The sequence below is a fragment of the Strongylocentrotus purpuratus genome, unplaced genomic scaffold (assembly GCF_000002235.5).
Source record: "Strongylocentrotus purpuratus isolate Spur 01 unplaced genomic scaffold, Spur_5.0 spur5_scaffold_11, whole genome shotgun sequence".
Lineage (NCBI taxonomy): Eukaryota > Metazoa > Echinodermata > Echinoidea > Camarodonta > Strongylocentrotidae > Strongylocentrotus > Strongylocentrotus purpuratus.
Window position 1 is genome coordinate 7,588,069 of NW_022145596.1, and position 21,395 is coordinate 7,609,463.

Genomic DNA, 21,395 nt, shown 5'->3' on the forward strand with positions numbered 1-21,395 from the left:
AAATAAACGAGATAATATCTGACGCCAAGACACAGTCAAACAACCATTAATCTGAGGACGTGGTCAGTTTATTTGTAGCTCTAAATGGTATCTTTGTAGACATGGTAAAAAGGTTAACTAAAGCCGCTACTTCCGAGAAAGGGAAGTATTTATGTTTTCTCAAGTTCACGATACTTTAAAGCATTCGTTACAGTTTGTTGGTTTAGTTGTTCTGTGTGCCTTTTTCGTAAGTTAGTTCGCAAAGCATTTTATGAAACACTCGTAAAATGTGGTCAAGTGTATTTTAGTTTTATTATCTGCTTGTAAAAGAGCGAGCGGGAAAGGTATACTTTTATTCACACTGAGGGTGAAAGGGAAAAAAGATGGAGATAGAATAGATGGAGAGAGAGAGAGGGAGAGAGAGAGAGAGAGAGAAAGAAAGGGAGAGAGAGAGAGATAGTGGGGGCGGTTAAGGAGGCACAGAGAGAGGGGGCGAGGGGCTCTCACCATAAACCCAATAGGGTCTCTGCTCGTATACGAACGAAAACCCTCAATTACTTATTGTACTTTTGAGGACTGAAGGTTTACTGGACAGTTGTCTTGGTTGTATGGCCCCGTATGTACATTATTACATAATGTTTTCCCTGATTCGCAGAAGAGATCCTTCGAGTGACAAACCTTCGAGTCAGTGAACGATGATCTCTGTGTTAATTATACTTACCAAGGTGTATTGACTATTGACCCTGACATTCTGAACACAAAGACGTCATCACATTTTTCCGAGTAACCACCGGCATCAAACTACACAGATAAAGAAAAAAAAGGAAACACTTGTTCATGAGTTTCTTCTCTGTTTCAAAGTTTATTCAAACTCAAAATTCGAAAGAGATATCATTTCCTACGCCTCATCTACACAATGTCAAGTGCACAGTCATGCAGTATTGGGCTATCATGCAGAATAGGGGCTAATCATTATTAGGTTGCTACTTTTACTCGCTAATCTTTGATTAAGTCCACTTTTGAATGATGGATTGGAGGAAGCAATAGTTCGAAAGCTTATTTACCCCCCCCCCCCCAGTATACAGCGATATCATGCTAAGATATGATTTTGTTGAGTTATGCGCCATACATAAATAGTTTAGACAGGCCTCAGTGTTTATATTATAGACATTTTAAATCATAATAGACGGTAACCTTACATTAGTCATAATTATTGAAAGCGAGCATTTTTTTTTTTGGTAACCCGTGGAAAACTCAAATTAGTGATAATTAGTGTCGGGGCATTCATATGTTACTAAACAAAAAGCCGCACAAATTATTTCATTTCCATTTCCAGGACAACTTCCCGCGTTGCCCATGAACCCATGCTGCCTAAACGCTGTCGTCACTTTCGCAAAAAAAAATCAACGTCCGAATTTTTCAATCTCTTGAGAGTTTAGTGACCGTTTTAACAAGAAAATTGAGAATAAAAGGGTCCTTATCTGTAGGAATGTATCGCCCGTATAGTATCAGGCTCGTTTAAAACGAAACTAACCAAATAAATAATTTCGTTGAGCAGATATTCTATATGACTGAACACAACGTTGATATTAGAATACAGGCTTGCATTGTTGTGGTATAGTTGGTTCACCGCACGCGCAAATTACAATACGTCCGAATATGTGAATTTTTGGAGAAGCCTTTGGCGTGCGCGCGCGTTTTTCAGGACACCCGTCGTCTGCTACCAAAAATGAAACACACCTTTTCATTCATTGGAAGTGCACAAACGAGAGACTGCGGACACAAAAACACATAGCCGCGTAATAATAACAGCAGTGCGTCGGTGTGTGGAGTTTACATCAATTATAATGCTGCATTCTCGTAACCTTAATCATTCGGACTGATTCATTTGCTTGAAAAACACGGGAAGAAGCACAAGGAATTATTGTAACTTGTAAGAAAGATACTGGATGTACTATGTGGATTAAACACACATCTTCATGATATACCGGTAACTAATTTTAAGGATAAAGAGATCCACATCTACATAGCAACAGGTATGTGAAAACTCTTCTTTGCATTATTCATCCTCCGCCCTTCTCCTCTTTCTTATCTTCCAACTTGTTTCTTCCTTCTCCTCGTCGCTGTTTTATTATCATCAATTCACCATGACCATTACCCTCCTCTTCTATACTAGCGTATCATATATTGTCATTGTGAATTCATAAATATCAACAATTTACTACTAAAATACAGTGTTATCCGAATATTTACATGATTTATGTTCTTGATCAGATAGATATTGCCTGTATGTCGGTATATTTAACACAGTGCACACTGTATGACATGATAACAACAAACCTTTGTCATTTACTGGTAGATTTTCGCCATCGCGAATTTAGTTGTGGTTTTGGTTCGTTATATTCCAATTCTATTTCTGTACCTGTGACCTGTAAATTAGCCGCGGAACTCGGTATGATGTATCTTGCTGGAGAACCCCCTGCTGATCCCCAAACATATAGAAACCAATTTCATGGTCTAAATTTGGTCGCTCCCCGAATTAATCCCAATCAAACTGGAGCGTCACACCCCTCATTACCACTTTGTTTCGATTCTTCATTCATAACTTCTCTATTTCGCCATAATACACAAGTCAGGAAGCAATATGAGTATGATGCCCGGGTTTTGTTTGGCTATCATGGCATGGCCTGGGTTGGGTACTTTCGATTGGTAGTAAAACAAGGATGCTTAAAGGTAGATCATGCATGGGCTTCTTCTTCTTCTTCTTTTTCTATTCTTCTTCTCCTTCTTCTTCTTCTATAAACTCTGTCTCCTTCACTCCTGAAGATTCTTTCAGACATATTGGATGTATGTGTCACAGAATACGTGAAGTGCTGGGTGACAGTTAAGGTGCAGGTAAAAATTGTCCTCACTGATTTTGGTTTTACCACCGCACTTCATCAGTCTTTGACACAGTGCATCTACCAATGGAACCATAATTATGCTACGATAACACTGTACACAAACAAACTCCCTGGTCTGTTAAACCTAATAAATCCAACCTAAAACCCGTTGCAGTCCTAAATTTATATATCTCTATTCTGGAGAAATCAAGCCTGACAGACCAAACGTCTGCGTTCCAGATTTTGCTGGTATCAGGGTCATGAAGATAAAGGAATTGACGCAAAAGATGACTAACTTATATTCATTCTGCGCTCAAGATATGCTTGAAGACTTTTTAAAAGAAGCCATGTACATTCCACCAAGCTTACTGATCTTACATTATCCGACTTCAATCGCAAACCATAATCACAGACCAAGGAAAGTCTGCTAAATTTGCTTAAATCACCTTCTACCAACAAACGCTTGAATCAAGATATTTAAACTGTGTTCAATTTAAATGAAGATTGAAGACCAATGTAATACAGGAATGAATCATTTACTTGCTAAAAGCTACTTATCCAAGAAGCATAGATATTCCGGTGTTTTATCTAGGAAATAGAATTTGAAAATATAATTAGGGATCTTATTCAATTTATTTCGTAGAAACATGGGACTTCATTCTTCCGCAAAGAAGCTATGCTATTTTTGTAATCCTGTAAGGAAACTCTGTCTTTAATAAATTCATGATCGGGGAGAGGCGTAATAATATCATATTTTACAATTTCCGTGGTGTTGAAACTGTAACCATAGTGCCGAATACGTTTGAAGTTCAGGAATGAATAACGAGGTCAAGAATAAAGAATTTCAACCGAATGAGTGGTCTATAGAGTGAAGGATTGAAGGAGAAAGTGCGGAGGAGTCATGTGGAGGATACTGGAAAAGAGAGAGAGAGAGACAGAGACAGACAGAAAGAGAGAGACAGATATATATATATATATATATAGAGAGAGAGAGAGAGAGAGAGAGAGAGAGAGAGAACGAGGGAGGAAAGGGGGGGGGGTGTACATGATTCAGGTAGACAAACAGAAGTGACTGTGTGTAAAAACCAATGTGTCAATGTCATTTTAGTAGCAGCAAGTGTATTTCAAGCATCCGCATATGAAAATGTTAATGATATTTATATTGGATGACAAATCTGTCAACAAAATAATGTTGGTAGGCGTGTCAACTCATCGAGCTCGGCACACTTCAGATTTATTATACATATTTCATACATGGAGAGGCGCAACATAGATCTGTAGTCTTGGTGACGGAGAGAAAAAAGGCGAGGGAGAAGGAGTTTGGAAGGTTTTAGGGGAAGGGGGGAGTTTACGATTTCGATAGAATTTCTATCTTTACGCGGATGTGTATCCCTCATTTCTTACCCCTCAGCGCCCCCCCCCCCCTCAATATCTACCCCGAGCATAAAAACACCCAGCGGCCGATCATCACGGAGTTGCATCCATGAAGCCGCATCCATGAAGCCCTACCTGTCTGAGAGATGCCGTACTATTGCTTATGCAATGCACTCAAGAGTCTTGACTTGTAGAGTGTGCCTATGGTTTCATGTTATTAATCAAACTGCCAGACAGTCAAAACACTCAAGGTGGCAATGCATATAACATCTACTGGTATGTATCTGTCTAAACGGGATTAGTATATTATTACCTACAGCCTGTTTCCTATTTCTCTTTTCATGTGACGTGGAGAAAGAAAAAATACAGACAGTATGCGCCTATGCCTTTACAGCTACGATGAACTTCGTAGATCTTTTTCTTCTTCGGTCAGATTTAACAACATCAAAATAAGTTCAGCGTATGAGCGTAGGAATTTCATAATACAGATTAACTCTCACATTTTTTGTTTAATCCATTAATCGTTACGTCTTTAGCAAACACAGTCGCATTATTTTCAGTCATTTTACCCTTTTATGGTACGTGGAAAAAGAAACGAGTTGACACAATACATCTAAAGAATGTGTTTTTGGAATGACTCAGTCAACAATAGGAACAAAATGATATTTTTGTCCTTTTTCATAAGCCTGCAGCAGAGCAGATATGGGGCTTCACAACATCTAGTGTATGACGAAGAATGCACGTCATATTCATGAGAGGAAAAAAAAAAGAACCTTTGGAATGAAAAAACGTCAAAAACAAAAATGACAAAGACTGTACAATGATCTGATGATCATCTATTATTCCCATGAAGCTAAAAGTTCACAGTATAGGTGAAATTCCTTAGTTACGATTTTGGGGCTCTTTTTGTTCACAGTTATCTTGTTTAATAACAAATATTTCCAACACAAAATATGCGTATACGTCAACAACACAAGTTCAAAGTTCCTATCTCATTGGATTATGATTGGAAAATGTATTTGTTTCCCACCATAGCATGAGAATTTGCTGTCGAGGGTTTTTTCGCCCTAGCGTCTATAGTTCAAAACCTATTCCATTAATCAAATTTTTGAATTCATTCCATAATTCTCTCAACTGTTTAACCGGTGAACGAACGCAAATGTGTTAATGGTTCCCCAATGAATTCGTTGAGTGATTTTGTACAAGCTGCAATATGAATTAGACAAATTAAAAATCGAAAGGCCACTTTCGAAGAAACCTGTGGTTTTGTAATCAGTAATGACCGCGTTTAGTCTAGCACCATTATTGAGGACAAGAAATTATCAGTTATCAGTTGCGTAGTATTGGTCATGTTAAAACAAAGCAATTTTTGTAAAAAGTTATACTCAATGAGTTTATTTGTTGAGGTTTGACTTCCTTACCGTATGCTCATTAATCCGTATAGACTATAGAGAATGTCAGACGTTTTGGTTTCATTTTTCATCAGGGAAAAACCACGAAATATTCATTGTCAAGTAATATCCGGAATATCATTTAAAGTTTATTTTCAAAGGTAATCTTGTGTTTTTACCTTGCAATGTATGATTTTGTTTGGACCAACATGCTGTTGATAAATTTACAAACACTTACTGAAAATACCATGCACTAAAAAAGTACCTGCAAATATATGCTATTATGGGACTAAGTGATTTATTTCTACCGGCATATTCAAGCATCTTTTCTTCTTTCTGTACAAAATACTTATCTATCATTGACTAACATTTAAAGTTTATATATTCATGAGGTTTTTTTCGTTGAATTCTGTCAAATTTCCCTTTTCAGTCATCAGGTCATTTACACTTACCAGAATATATACAATACAGGGAATATTTTTAAGTTTGAAAACTGCTGACAAATGTGTCTTTGTTTCCGCGGCGAAGCATTGCTAATTATGAAAGGAAATACATTTATCCCTTCAAAATTAATGATTGATATTACTCATAATCTCCACGCGTCTCAAAAACACCTGTGGCAGTCTACTTTAAACCTGTACATATTTACAATGTCATGCTTGAAATATGGTATGTCACCGCGGTATGTCACAGATGGTTTGTTTCTCAAAACACTTGTCTTGTCTACTGCAGAAGAACTTTGCCCCTAGGACTCATCGATTTATTTATACTTACGCCATTCCCGCCTCTTTCGTCATGCTTAAATAAGTCAAACATTCGTATCGGGTTAACATAAATATGTTCAGGTGACCGTCTCAGGACCAGTAATAAAAAGATGCTCGTCATGCTTCATAATGTCGGTCTTTATTGCGAAATTCCTCCAGTATTTTCAAGTTTACATTTAGCATGTTTAGGGGTCTATAGTTCTCCGTCTTGATGTTTAACCCGTGTTCAGTTTGTTTTTATATTTGTCATTTTTAATTGAGACTTTCTCAGACAGTTAATCAGATTTCCCAAACGCACATTCACAGGATGGGGGATGAGGGGGAGGGGGTATCTCCCTCAGGAAAAGAGGGGAAATGTACCTGGACAGCCCCGCGAAACGTGACAGTAGGCGAATATTACTATTTTTATTTTGTTAAATGTTGGACCTTCACACGGAGGGGGAGGGGGGGGGACACTTGGTTATATTCTGTGCTTGATAAGCCACTGGTATTTTCGAATGGACAATATTACTCTGTGAAAGCGTAATTTTCCTAGAAATGATTAGGGATTCCCTAGCTACCGCGATAAGCGTAAACAATTGCATATCAAATCTTTCCGCAAAATGATATCAATATCCAAATCACAATTGCCTTTGAATATTTATTGCCTCTGGAACGGAAATATGCCTATAAAAGACTAAGCAAATGATAAATGAAGCATTTGTTGACGAACTAGACCACCAAGGTCAAGAACATTGTTTAGTCTTTAGACTCTACTTTAGACAACGGTTGACGTAGACTATTCAAAGCAAAGTGGTATAGAAATGAGATAATGAATTGCCAAACCCCTACAATTGTGCCTTGGGGAGTAATGGTCTGCGGATACTATCTTGTTACTACAATTGACATTGGACAATGTATATACCTGTTCATGGTTTTGAAAAGGTTAGAACAACTTTTATCACCGTCATTCAGTGACAGGAAGAAGCATTTAAAGGAACCTTAAATGGAATTAGAGGCCGAAACGGGATGAACGTTGCTATGGTAGCTGAAAAGAAATAATTTTTTACGAAAGATGAGATTAATGATAACAATTATCACTGTCGAGGGAAGTTATTGTTTCTCACTTTGAATTGTCTTTCTTTAAGTACATATAAACAGAAACATAATGCCACGGTAACTGAATAACAATAAGGATTTGGGAAAGATGGTTATCTAGTGGGATTTTCTTTTCTATTATCAGGTAATGCTATGATTATGTGATATTCCGTTGCCATAGCGATACGTCAATACAAACATTAGAGCAATCCATTACGTGAATGATGATTTGTGTACACTGTCTGAAGGTTGTATTGAGTGTTGGGTATTTGAACAGTCGCCTGCCCACGGAGCCCCGCCTTTAACATGATGACGGTGACATTCATGTTCATTTTATTATCGGCTTTACAATCTTGGGGCACCCCATTGAATGGGGAGAAATGGGAGAAAGGAAAGAAAGGGGGATAGCGGAAGTAAGAGTGAGAAAAAAAGACTTCATCCGTCCCCCTCCTGTCCCTTAATTCGAAAGCGTTGTTTTACGGCAAGCCATCCTATAGTAAAGAGGGTGCCTCATGAGTTGATAAGACCCTGCACCCCTCTCTCAATGGGCATTGTTCTAAGTTGTCATCCACCTAGTAAGACTGATGCCCCCATGAGTTGACATGATCCCCCCCCCCCCTCCCGCCTGGTGCACACCTCACTTGATGGCCATTGTTCTACATTTATTTATTGTCATCCACCTAGTAATTAAGACCGGCGCCCCCATGAGTTGATACGGCCCAGCACCCCCCCCCCCCCCCTTCACTCGATAGACTTTGATATACCCTAGTCGAATACACTTGTAAAGATCGGTGCCCCAACCTGTATGAGTTGATACGACCCCTGCCATGCCCGATATTACTCGGTTGCCTTGTTCTCCTGTAATTCAACATTAGAACCAAATGAGACCCCCCCCCCCCCCTCCCACCCATGACACCACAGGGTCCATGCCGCACCTACCCTACGTAACAACACACAATGATTGTTCAAGTCACAAAGTGTGTCAATCTTCCTAGATTACCACACTCTCCTATCTCAAAACCCAAACATTATCGTTACGTCATCATTGCCAGTTGCAAGGAGTAGCCCAAATGATGATGCGATTTTAATGTTTCCTCAAAAGACTCCGTTGTTGAAACAGCGGCATTGGTTTCTGACTATTCGTTTATTGATCATAGACGTGACTCATCGATGCAGGGACACCTCCCATATGCCAGCCTGCAACTTGTTAGCGGTACGTGGGCATTTGTAAGACGTCCTATGTCTATTCTCATTTCGTAGGTCCAAAGTACAATTGTTATCGACAATACGTTGCATTCCACTTCAATGATTCTGATGTTTTATTACGGTCAATTTGTTGTTTTCCTTTTTTTGTTTCCCATTCTTTGTCCGTTGTATTGATTTTTTTTGTATCAACAAACACTTTTAAATAACTCTGGAATTCAAGAACAGTTCCCTGTGAGGGAAATATTGCCAGGTGGCATGGGAAAGAGAACAAATGGCATAATTCCTGGAGCATGAGATCACCTAGTGCAGCTATAATTATATTATTCAATCATTATAATGTCAATGTCGAGGGAAGCCCTATAGTAATAATATTTTCACTCTGAGTCATAATTAATTTTGTCACTGGTTCCACATGGATGCTTCAGACTTGTTCGTATATATTACTAATCTGATTTATTTCTGAGAAAATGCCTTTTGTGGTTCTTGACCACATAAATAAAGATCTTCCGGATATCCCAATGATTCAACAGGCTTAACACGCTGCATATACATCTGCAGTGGTATATCCAGAAAAAAAGATAAACGGGGTGGGGGTGCTTCTCGGATCGGGGGGGGGGGGAGGAGGCGAAGTCCCTTTTGTAACAAGGGGTGGGCAGGGGCGGACTGGAATTAAACTGAAGAACCCTGTGTGCCATAAACCCAAATTGTATCGACTTTTTCTCCCTTGACATCAAACCGGGGCGGGGGGGGGGGGGGGCGTACTCCCGCTCCCACAGTTATTGGATATGCCACTGTTCTGTATTCATCTGCAAATACAGACAGAATTATTGTGACAGCGAGAGCTCACAACCTTGTAAATATGCCCAAGTCGTGATGATGAAAGGCTATCTATAGCACACACCTCAAATTGATGAATTTTACATTGGGGTCCATGGCAACTACAGTTGTCGCCCAAAACGCCACTGAAGATTGCGGGGGCGGGACCTTTTAAATTCCAACCACCGTTGTGCTATGGTGTGTGTGTTCTCTTGCTCTTCTCGCAGAAAGTTCTATTTTAATTATAGACTGCGGCTTTCAAATACACCCACTTTTGTTCCGTAATTGGTGTACTTGATGATCGGCTCATGGTGACTTTTATGGATTCGTTAAATTGAAAAGTTGTTCAACTTCAATGACGACCGTTATTCTAAAGAAATCTTAACGAAGCCTTACAAATATAGTATTACTATTTGGGTTGGTTATCATTGTCATTACGGGAGTCATTAAGGGCTGCTAGATCAATTTTCTCCGAAAAGGATGACCACAATTTACAAAAGAATGGCTAAATTAATATTTTGAACACAAAACGAGTGGGGGCAGAAATGATAAGAAGAAATTGGAGGGGATAAAGCAATTTTGTCATGGTTCGAGAAGGATGGGACGATGGGAAAGTACATTTAACCTTCAGTTCACTCTTTTCAACCTTGTCATAAACTAAGGCAATATAAAAAATTCTTAACATTATTCCAACAACAAAATATGCATGGCCCCCTCCATCTAATCCACTCTTGACATTTTTGTTTGGGCCATCAATCCTGATCTTGATTTTTCTGGAACAAACACAATGAATCATGAGACACAATTGTTGAATGTTGCCTCACCACAATACATAAATTCATGGCTGTTTAGGAACAGACTTGCATGTATATCATGATCATCCATGTTTTGCATCGCTGTAGAGACCAGTCACGCCAAAGACACCGACGCTATACCGACATTAGACCGAGGAAACAATTACATAACCTTAAATGTTCCCAAATCGATTGGTTTGGAGCCGGGTTTCTAACCGGTTTTACGGTGACTGAAGTATTACCCAGTCCCACCGACGAAACCGACTCCAGAACATTCTATCCACCGTATACAAATTTGATAAAACCTTAAATACGAACATGATTCTGTCGAGTATGAATCTTCGGTTTGTAGTCGGTTTTTGTTGTGTGACTGGGACCATAAGATATTAATACGCACATACATACAGCAACACAAAAGGTTGCAAGCCCTCATAATATTATCATCTAAAAAAAAAGGCAGCAGCTTCTATGTAGCCTTGTAGAGATGCGCTACCATTATCATTGAAAGAGGGAGAGAGAGAGAGAGAGAGAGAGAGAGAGAGAGAAAGACGGGTGTTATATGTTGCTATGACAACACATCTGTCTGCTTGTCGGAGGCAACTGGGACACAACGACGGCTAACTGGCTAATGCAAGTTGGCTAACATAGATTTAAACACTCGGGCAAGTGAAATGTGTACTTGGTCAAACATGGATTCGACACAAGTTATACCTACATGCATGGTTCAAATGGATATACTAGTTGTTCAAGGACGAATATTATGTACTTGCCATGTGACTAAACTTGGGCAAGGGGACAAGTAAAATAGCGATTTATCATGTAAAAAAGATCGAATTTGTATTTGTTGGGTTATATGCCGATAACAAAATGTAACCCAAAATGTATTAATGAATGCGCTTGGAAAAACAACAACAGTGGTTTCTGAGGATGACAATACGTTTCCTATACTTGGTGTTTCTGAGGGCGAGGTTTCTAGACCAGAACTGAAACAACATCATTAATTGTCATTACAACATGCCACATGACAATGCGGAAGAAAACCATATGTGCAGTGTTATTGTGTGGAATAATGTTTACTCGATATATGCACAAACATGTTGGTAGATTGTCACATTGTAAATGGATAAACAAGGAAATAGATGCAATGATTTGGTTGTTTGTGTTCAAGAGTGTCAATGCATGAAGTCTTTTGTTGTGTGGTTTATTGGCTTCGAGATTCCGGACCAAACCGTCTGCGATATTGTGAAAGATTAGTTAATCTAAAAGTCATAAGATTTACACAGAAAAGGGAAATGGCCATCAATTGCCAAATGTTAAAAGAGTAAAATAGTAATTTAGATCACATCCAAAGGGATGTAGTTGTTATTGTTTGCTCATTACTCCAAAACCGGAGAAAATAAATATTTGCATGCAGCTGGTTAAAATATGGGGTGGATATAAACAAAACATACAAATACGACACAGTGTTTTGGCGCTCTCAAAATTGCACTGTACGTTGAAACTCTCGAGGGCAAAACCTGTATATTACAATATGCTAGTATTTAAACCATTAGCTTGATAGATAAGATGTGTTGTCAAAATTCATCGTTAAGTGTCCCCTCCACTTATTCGTTAGCCATCACCCATTCATAACTTATCATCAGATCATATCTACGTCAGTTATGATGGAATATGCAACCTTGATGTCTTGGTCGCCATCATTTCTGTACTCGGTTACGCCCTCGTTTCACTCTCACAAATTAGCAATTAAGCTCAGGCGGCCAGCGCTGTGTCCACTGCCTGTTTTTCATTTGTGTTTATTCTACGAGTGATTTCTACATTCACATCACAACCGCCTTTTTGTCAGTAATGAATAAGGAAACGATGCTTTTGGTTGCCCATTACATCCCGTTTGGAAAACTGAACAATTTGTATTTGTTTTGTTTTCCATTTAAGTAAGATGAGAACTGGCAGGTCATCTGTAGAATGCTATGTAGCATACGTAAAAATAACCGAAAACTTTGACTTGATTCAAGCTTTTCTTAACGCAAAGTGCGGTCATTTCATACCGAAATTCAAGAAATTAAGTCGATTATTAGGTATCGTTAAACTAATTAATATCAGCTCAACGTTGAATTCTGAGGTAACCATTTATGACTAATTGATTGCGACTGTTTTCTTCATGGGAACGGGTTGGAAACATCGGGTATTGAATATTCTTAATTGAAAAAAGGGGCGAAACCCCATTCCGATGCGAATAACACCGAATAGTGGCGTTGCTTGAAAGGGGTGTTACACCCCATTTCCCCCTCATTCAAAATTGGCTTTCTGCTAAATAATGAGCCTTGTCGTGTCTTTTTTTTTTTTTTTACATTTACTTTTTAAAAAGAAAAAAAAAATCAAAACGTATTGTCGGGAAATATCTGAGGACACTCTGACTGGATACCCCTTCCATTCACGATTAGCTTCCACGACATTTTCCTGACTAAGCCAACACCCCCCCCCCCCAAGAAAAAAAGAGAGAGAGATGTTTATTTTGCTCAGAATGGTGGTTTGGACTGTTAGTTTAAAATTGTCTTTATCGAGGATTGATTTAACGTGTAGTTAGGAAAATTATTTCAGTGATTTGCACGTTTGTATTGTGTACTGATAACGTCAAAAGATAAGTATCAGGTGCGCGATTCTGGAACTGATTATCAGTTTGTGTTTGAAGATTTTAATCATAAGAAAGATCCCAAGACCATCAGACATGGTCCATGCTTTACAATACACAGATAGGATGTGGTCTGGCTTCTTTAATCTATTCATGATCTTTATCATAATCAATTTTAGGTGTTAGAGAAGTGTTATAATATTATCTTTAATCTTTGATCGTCTCGCCCTGATTTTGTCTCTCGATTGAGCAGATTGCTTTCATAATGCAGTAGTGCAAATCTGTATGATTTTTTATCTTATCAGATTGTTGGTGTGTGAATGGCATTGTAGCTATATCGTGCGGTTTTAGATAAAATGTGATAATCCTTATGATAAGCTTCCCATTGAAGATATAATTGTGATAATCCTTATCAAAAGCTTCCCATTGAAGATATAATTGTGATAAACCTGATAATAAACTTCGTATTCTTTCTCCCTATTCCTATCTTTCTATCTCTGTCTGTCCATCTCTCACACAACAGGTGTCTGATACGCCGCAGTCAACCCCCTTCCTGACTATCCTCCAGCATCTCCTCCGGATCGACCCGAAGGAAAGCCTTAGTGAGATAATCTGGGAGGTTTCCGAGAAACTTGTCCACAAGGCAGTTCTCCTGGAGAAGAAAGAATACGCCGACAAGCTCGTGAAACTCGGCGAGCGTGAGATTGCACGCTCGGTCGCCTCGCTACGAGGACGGGCCGACACCCTGGCAAGCACGCCCCGAGTGGAGAATGGGAGAGACATTCTAACCCCGCGAAGTGAGTTAGCGACTACCGCCCCTGGTAACGATAACGGAACAACCGGTAACGCCTCTCGAAAGATGGGCGTGGCAGAGGCATCTTGTGTGTCGGAATCGGTGCAGTCGCATACGGAATCTGACGGGATACTGTTCTCGAAGTCGAGCTCGACCATCATGCCGCCATCGTCGTTATCAATCCCCTCCCCCATCGTCCCACCTCCCCCTCCACCTCCCCCACCACCACCACCACCAGGGATGGGTGGGGGACCTCCACCACCTCCACCTCCACCACCAGGACCAGGGGGTCCACCACCCCCTCCTGGACCACCAGGGATGCCTGGGGTAGCCTCTATGCCAGCGATGCCTTCTTCATCAGCAATACCCAATGTGAAACCCAAATCACGAATGAGGACGTTAAATTGGGTTAAGCTGCCTCCACGAAAAGTCATGCATGCCAACAACAGTATTTGGAGCAAAGTCAATAAGGTAAGAACTGCTAAAACTCTTCTGTTTCTGCTGGAGATATACCACCTCTCATACAAGAAGATTAATGTTTCAGATTCTATGCATTGACCGGCATGGTTTAGGCGGGTTAGTAACAAACTTATTATCAAAAGCCACTGAGAGTAGAAATCTTTCAAACGCAAAAGCTCTAATTTTGTGGCTTTCAGCAACATTCAATGCAAATCGGAGTTCACGAACTCTACCATAATTATTAGAAATTGAAGGCGAGAAATTTCTTGTCAAAGCTAAAAACTCGTTCAAATCAAAAAAATATTACCCAAACTGCCATGTATATAAATTGGGGGTATATTTTACAAAAATTAATAACCAGAACTTTACCATTAAGCAAATCGAATCAATTTAGCTTTCAATAGAACGACAGTTGGTTACTCTTTATACGAATATGACCACAAAAATAACCACACAACTATATCTATATGAATCATTACAAGTAATTTTGATGTAGCAACTCCTGAAATTAGACATATAGGTGCCCGAATGTCTCTTTCCCATTATCGTCATCTCTGTATAATTTGTCATCCTTATTCCAGTTACGGTCTTCTCCTTTTCCTCCCCCTTCGCCCTCTCTCTCTTAATCTCGCTCTCCCTTTCTCTTTCTATCTCTCTCTGTCTCTGTCTCGGTCTTTCCCTCTCTCCCCTACTTTCCCTCTCTCTGCCTAAAAGAGAAAAACTGGTAAGAGTCCGTAAGACACATCCGGATTATCTCAAATCTAGACGGAAAGAAAGGAAACAGAGCAGGAAATATTTATCTGTGGTTGTACTTTTTTCCAATTTAATCAATCGATGCAATGTATGTATTGATTATCGATAGGAAAACACCAGGTGGTCAGAAAGTGTAATGGTCTTTTCTGGTAATCAGAGGAATTCCTCCAACATTGGAAAAAGAAAACTGTACTAGGGGCGGTGTATGATTAACATTCCGTTTCCGATTTTTTTTTTTTTTTCACCAGATGTCGCCCTGACCGGTATAGGCACATTGAAATCTGATTATTTGATTTGGCAAACTGTAGGTTTTAACGATTGAAGAGTTTTTTTTCTTATTATTAGTAGTATTCTGAGACAGTTATTATGTTCCGAAGATGAATAAACTTCGATAATAGGTATCTATACCCCAAGGGCACTACCTGAATTACTAACGAAAACAACGCCCAGTGAAATCCCTATACTAAATAGAGTGACACATCAATTTCATATAAGGAGATTTTTAAAGATTATCAATACTTTCTGCTCCCTGATGTGATGCAAAACATCTCAGTAGATCACGGCCCGAAAGACGGATTTTGTCGGCACCTGAAAACTCAAAAAATATGTCAGAAGGCCCACGAGATAGATAAGAAATCATTACAAATTATGAATGATCATGTGTGAAATTGTCTATCTATTGGTAATTATATTGCTTCTAGTTTTAAAAAAAGGTTTATTTTTAATCTACTCTTTACATCTCTATATATCTTTGCAAGACGTTAAAGAGTCTGACAAATTTGTCACAGCGAGATCCGTTTTCGGCGTCCACACTTCTCCATCTCGCTGTGAAGGTGTTCTCAATCTCACCATTGCGTCCATTAACTTTCTGCGGTTTTTCTTTCATGACTAACACACTATAGCAGCTGCATAGACAAATTCATGTCCATTCATCTTATTCTATTCACAAATGAATCCATTCATTACTTCAATCTTTGCGGCTCACCGCGATAGCGAAATCACAAACCTAACTGTCCAGTTTTTTTGTTGGTGCTTTACCCATTTAAGAATACCCGGTGAAGTCCCACGTGCTTTAAGAATTGTTGGTTCTGTTTGCCCTTGATTGTTGGGTTGAGTGCTCAAAGCGCAACCAGCGTCTTTACCGACCAGTGATATTTTCACAAATTTTCAATAGAAAAATAACTGTTTCTTTGTCGGGAATTCCGTTACGGATTTACGCGATTGCCGTGAAAATAAACACTACCTGCCCTCAAATTTTGCTAATCATATTTCAACACAAAATCACTCAATTAGAACAGAGATAAGCCCCAGAAAACTATCCAATTTCGCTCAAGCCTGGCATGTTTGCTATTTTAACAGCTGAATTATTGCAGGTATTATAAAGCATTCTTTTCTAATTCCAGGATATTTGACCGTTTCTTGTTCTTTTGTGGTTAACAGCTTTACACAGGAAACCCGTAGGCAATGATATTACATGTAGGAAACAGTCATTTAGGCGTTTATACTGATGTGGTTAAAACTATACAGTGCCACTGTTGCAGTGAATGATTTCGTATTAAATTGAGAAATGTACATTTTCTCAAAGTTTGATACTGCTTTTTTGAGGGATGAAGTCATTTTGTTGTTTGATAAAAGACGCTTGAAATGAAAACATGAACACAGATAAGGTTCAATGCACTATCGAAGTACTTATGGGAAAATAAGGAAAAGGGGGAAGAGAAAGATAAAGAAAAAGAATGAAAGAGAGAGGGATAAAAAGAAAGGAAGAAAGAAAGAACAAAAACTTAGAGAGAAAACGTAGATGGAGAGGGGTAGGAGAAAACGATAAGAAGATGATAGAAACCCTCCCACACCGGCCCCTAGTGGACAGGCTTTAATGACATAAGGCCGGTGCCCCAATGATGTTAGTGCCCCTCCATGACTTGGTCTCTTTCTAAAGATATAATATTGTTGTTTTGCGAGACCATTTTAGATTGTAGGGCCTCTGCCATTGATGTATTCTTTTTAATTGGATAAATTAATGGAACGAAAATAGCATGCAGTTTTAAGTTTTTCATGTGTAAGGATTACCAACGTATTAATCGAATACTTTTCCTTTATTTCCTTTCTTTTAGATTGAAAACGGGTTTAACACAGACTGGGATACGATAGAAGAACTGTTTTGTCAACCAAACTTGATGAAGCAGAAGAGGAAAGAAGGGAAAGAGAAAGAAATCCAGAAGAAGCGCGATTCACAAGAGGTTTGTAAAAAAAAAGACACCAAGATAATGTCTTAACTTCCGTGTAGAAAACAAAACGCATAATCAATCATCCTAATTTGTCTTTTCAAATGTTATGATTATTCGCATGATCTTTAAGAACAGGAAAAAACATGCTGAAAAATTCCTGTTTAGATATTGGTGGTACTATGTCGAAATGCGTGTTTAACAGTAAACGTCATTTTACTCATTCATAGCCACTTCCGTTTTAGTTACAAAACTGGCACACAGGAATAGAACACATCGGCCCGTGTTGTTCAATTATCAATACCGAGTTTGACAAATTTTGTTAAACGTGATCGTAGACGCTGGGTCGGGTTTAAATGAATTAATCGAATACGGACCATCGTTTCTAATTTGTAGTTGGTTGTTTTTCAAGTGATAACTATTTATTTCAAAGAAGTCAACCATTAAAGATGAAGCGAAATGTAATTCAGCGATTGAATGAAGAAGACGCTCCCACTCGTAATTCCCATCCAATTGGACATCCAGTTGGACATCCAATTTCAGAAAATAGGGATTTAGGGTAAAATCACGCATGTAGGCAGAAAGTACGAGACGGGCATCCTGCAAACGTGCAGCACCCATTTTAATGTTCATTCCCCTATTCTCTGCTCCCAGATCAATCTTCTGGACAGTCGCAGGAGCCTCAACATCAACATCTTCCTCAAGCAGTTCAGGACGAGCAATGACGTCATCATACGTCTGATTGCAGATGGTCACAGCAACGAGATCGGCGCCGAGAAACTCAAAAGTCTTCTCAAGATTCTGCCCGAGAATGACGAGGTAGTTAAATTTTTCAAGCCACAGTTTATTCAAGTATCAAATCATATTGATATGAATGTAGATATGAAGGTATTACTTATGATATAAATATAATATTCTGTTAATATCACATACAGAATGTTAATCTATGAAATTAAAAATCAGTGAAAGAAGTTGTTCGGATGTTGTTTGTCCCAGGGCAATAAAGTTGGATGTTCATGTAACCATTTTGTAGCATTATTTAACTCCCCATTATATTTGCATATCCCTATCTATAAGACGAATTTTAAGAATATCATTATCTCTTTAACAGTTTTCGACAGTGCCACTTAATCAGCGGATCCAAAAGCAAATGCTAGCTTGTACATTGAGTCAAATGTTATCGAGTCATATTTCAAATATACTAAAAGTTTCATTTTTAACTTCACACAGATTGAAATGCTGCGCTCATTCGATGGCGATGCCGCGAAGCTTGGCCAGGGTGAAAAGTTTCTCATCGCTCTCGTCGAAGTCTCTCAGTAAGTTTATTCTATCAGTTCAATGATAATCCAAATTAAATTCATTTGTCATCTCTTTATAATAATTATTATTATATAATACTTATTCTGATTATTATAATAATAATTATAATTAGTATTACGAAAATATGTTGTTGTGACTTTGTTCACCTTGCTTCCTTGATTATCAACAGCCCGAAAGCATTTCGTGCTTCCTGCACATCCTCAACAAAAGTATAATTCTTGGAATTTTCTATAAATCCACATTATTTAACTACAGCAAAAGGATGTAGTTGTATTGCAAAGTCATAAATGTACCATTAAATAATTCGCAAATGACCGTTGTCGTATTGCACAGACATTGCATGATTGTATCAATCTTTAATAGTACATTTACCTTGTTTTAGATCGATAACATGAACTGTGTTTAGGATTTTAATATATCCTCGCCGTTTTCCTTTCTTTATTTAGTTACAAGCTCCGAGTTGAGAGCATGCTCCTTCGAGAGGAATTCACCTCTAATATGGACTATCTTATGCCTTCCATTGAGTCCATCATTGAAGCTAGTAAAGGTATGTCATTCAGGTAGATCATCATCTAACATCTAAATGGCGCATTACACGACCCCCTGCTTACAGACCATTAAATCATGATAATTATAAAGAAAAGAATGTGAAATAAATGTTCATATTTGCACCACAAAGCGTACAAGAACATAACACTTTAAATGAGAGAGAAAATCATTGAACCACAAGAGAGGAAATATGCACCTTTATATATTATTAAGGGTGCAGGATGAAAGGATAAATTGAACCCTAAAAGGTAAAGTCTTGCGCCATAATTGGATGCAGATATTGTTAATAGGAGCTGATTTGAACGTGTTTTGTTCTGTATAAATGACAATGGTTATTTACGAATAAAAAATTGGAGCTCTCCTTAATGAATTTCAACATTTTCTTGATATATTACAGTTCTTATACATTTTTATAGATCAAATTTGTTTAAATCCCACCGCTGCCACCAAAAATTAGAGATATTTTTAAAAGAAAAAAAAATGCGATTTTTATAGATCAATTTTTTTTTAATCCCACTGCTGTCACCAAAAAAGTGACCTTTTTAAAAAAAATATGCTCTTTATATTTCCTCCTGTCTTAGAACTCTTAAAGAGCACATCACTGAAGGACATACTTCACCTGGTCTTGTTAACCGGCAACTTCCTCAATGCTGTAAGTATTCATCAACAACCTACTCTCTGATAGAAATGTCAGACTTGGAAACATTACAGGAAATTATGGAAAAAGTCGCCCTTCCAAAGCCTTAGTTTTTCAATGACATGAGATATTGATTTATATGAGAGCATTGGTAAGGGTGTTGTTTTTTCTGACAAGTTGAACTTGTCCTCCAAGAAAAAGTTTGCTAAGAGAGCAGCGAATTTGAAATTCTTGTGATCTCCCCCTCCTGTTGAAGTGAAGCCTCTTTAAAAAAAAACTTATTACTCATGTTTTCCCTCGATGTGTTGCGTAATCAAATAGCTACTGTTTGTAATATAGATAGTAATTGACACCGTTTGGGTGAGAATGACAGGCGATATTGGACTTGATAATGGCAGGAACTGAAAACTGCGTGGCCCGGAAGTGATTGCAGAGCAATGTCCGTTTGATTAACATCAAAAGCTGTGAATCAAATTACTGCAACCCGTTACATGGAAGTTCAAACCTAAGAGATAAGATTGCCATTGTGAAACAGATGGCTTAGAGCTTTAGCTTTCATAAGCTGAAGTGCTTGCTATACTGGTTTTAGTTTTGTTTTATACTGATAAAACATTATGTGAATGTTTCGTTTTCTATAAACACATTGGACCTGGTAGGAAGATCGAAATCACAATGCCATTTTAAAAGTGAAAACAAACTTGAACATATGATGAGAATTGTATGTTTAAAGATTGCATTTTGTTTTTGAAAGAAATTATTATCCACAGTTTGGTTTGAAATAATATACTTTTAAGCGAAAACTTTGAATTGAGTGTCGTTTTGGGTTTTTTTGTGGTAGTTGTTGTTGCCGTTGTTTATGCCTTTATTTTATATTATTTCCCTAGAATTAAAAAGTATCAAAATCAATAATTTATTGTAACAGGAACCTGCCCGACTCATCTTTTCCACTGAGTTTTAACTTTGCACAAGGATACCGATGGTCGAACAGGATCTTTTCTCCATGCTTGTTTTAAATGTTGACTTGTGAAAATAATTACTGGAAATTCGTCAACTCTATTTGAATGATATTTCGTGTAAATTGATCAATGGTTTTACGTCTTGATTTGATTCCTGAATACATTTCTTAAAATTTATTTCTTAAATTCGATTTTCATGTTTGTCCTTGCAGGGAGGATACGCTGGCAATGCCGTGGGATTCAAGATGTCTTCCCTACTCAAGCTGGTAGAAACACGCTCCAACAAACCGCGGATGAATCTTCTCCACTACGTGGCTCAGGTATAAAATCAACTCCACCGTGTTAGAGAATATATATTCATACATTCAATTTCGGAAGAAATATAGTACCTTCTCTGGGATGGTGTATAGAATCAATGGATTATATTATGTGCATAATTTGAACTTAATGCGATTTGGTTAATTCCAATGGAATCGAATCTCAATATTTTACAAAGACAGTAACATTTGAATGAACCTTTAATCTTAAAATGACTAGAACGACGCTTCAAAGTTAAGTTACATAGCAGAAAATGTAAAGTTTCGTACATATTAAGTTGCTAGACGGCCAGTAGTCCCGTACTGCCAGTTTTTGAGAGGGTCTTACAAGGTTTTTAAACCAACCCTTCTCCATGTTTGTCTCTTATAGTTGGCAGAGGAGAAGAACCCAGAGTTGGTTAAATTCCCCGATGAATTGACACATCTAGAAGACGCATCAAGGTGAGTTACACTTGGTTACTGGTGAAGAGT

The 21,395-nt window shown here is 38.3% G+C and overlaps 1 protein-coding gene across 1 annotated transcript in view; it reads left to right on the forward strand.

Moving 5' to 3' along the window:
* The window catches only part of LOC115922360 (formin-J-like), a 65,588-nt gene that overhangs the window by 36,110 nt on the left and 8,083 nt on the right, over positions 1-21,395 (forward strand). The window contains exons 5-12 of the mRNA XM_030981266.1: positions 13,439-14,179; positions 17,035-17,160; positions 17,800-17,964; positions 18,376-18,461; positions 18,912-19,012; positions 19,596-19,666; positions 20,820-20,927; positions 21,295-21,365. Of these exons, the coding sequence (XP_030837126.1) occupies positions 13,439-14,179; positions 17,035-17,160; positions 17,800-17,964; positions 18,376-18,461; positions 18,912-19,012; positions 19,596-19,666; positions 20,820-20,927; positions 21,295-21,365 (1,469 nt within the window). The remainder of the gene's footprint in view (positions 1-13,438; positions 14,180-17,034; positions 17,161-17,799; positions 17,965-18,375; positions 18,462-18,911; positions 19,013-19,595; positions 19,667-20,819; positions 20,928-21,294; positions 21,366-21,395) is intronic.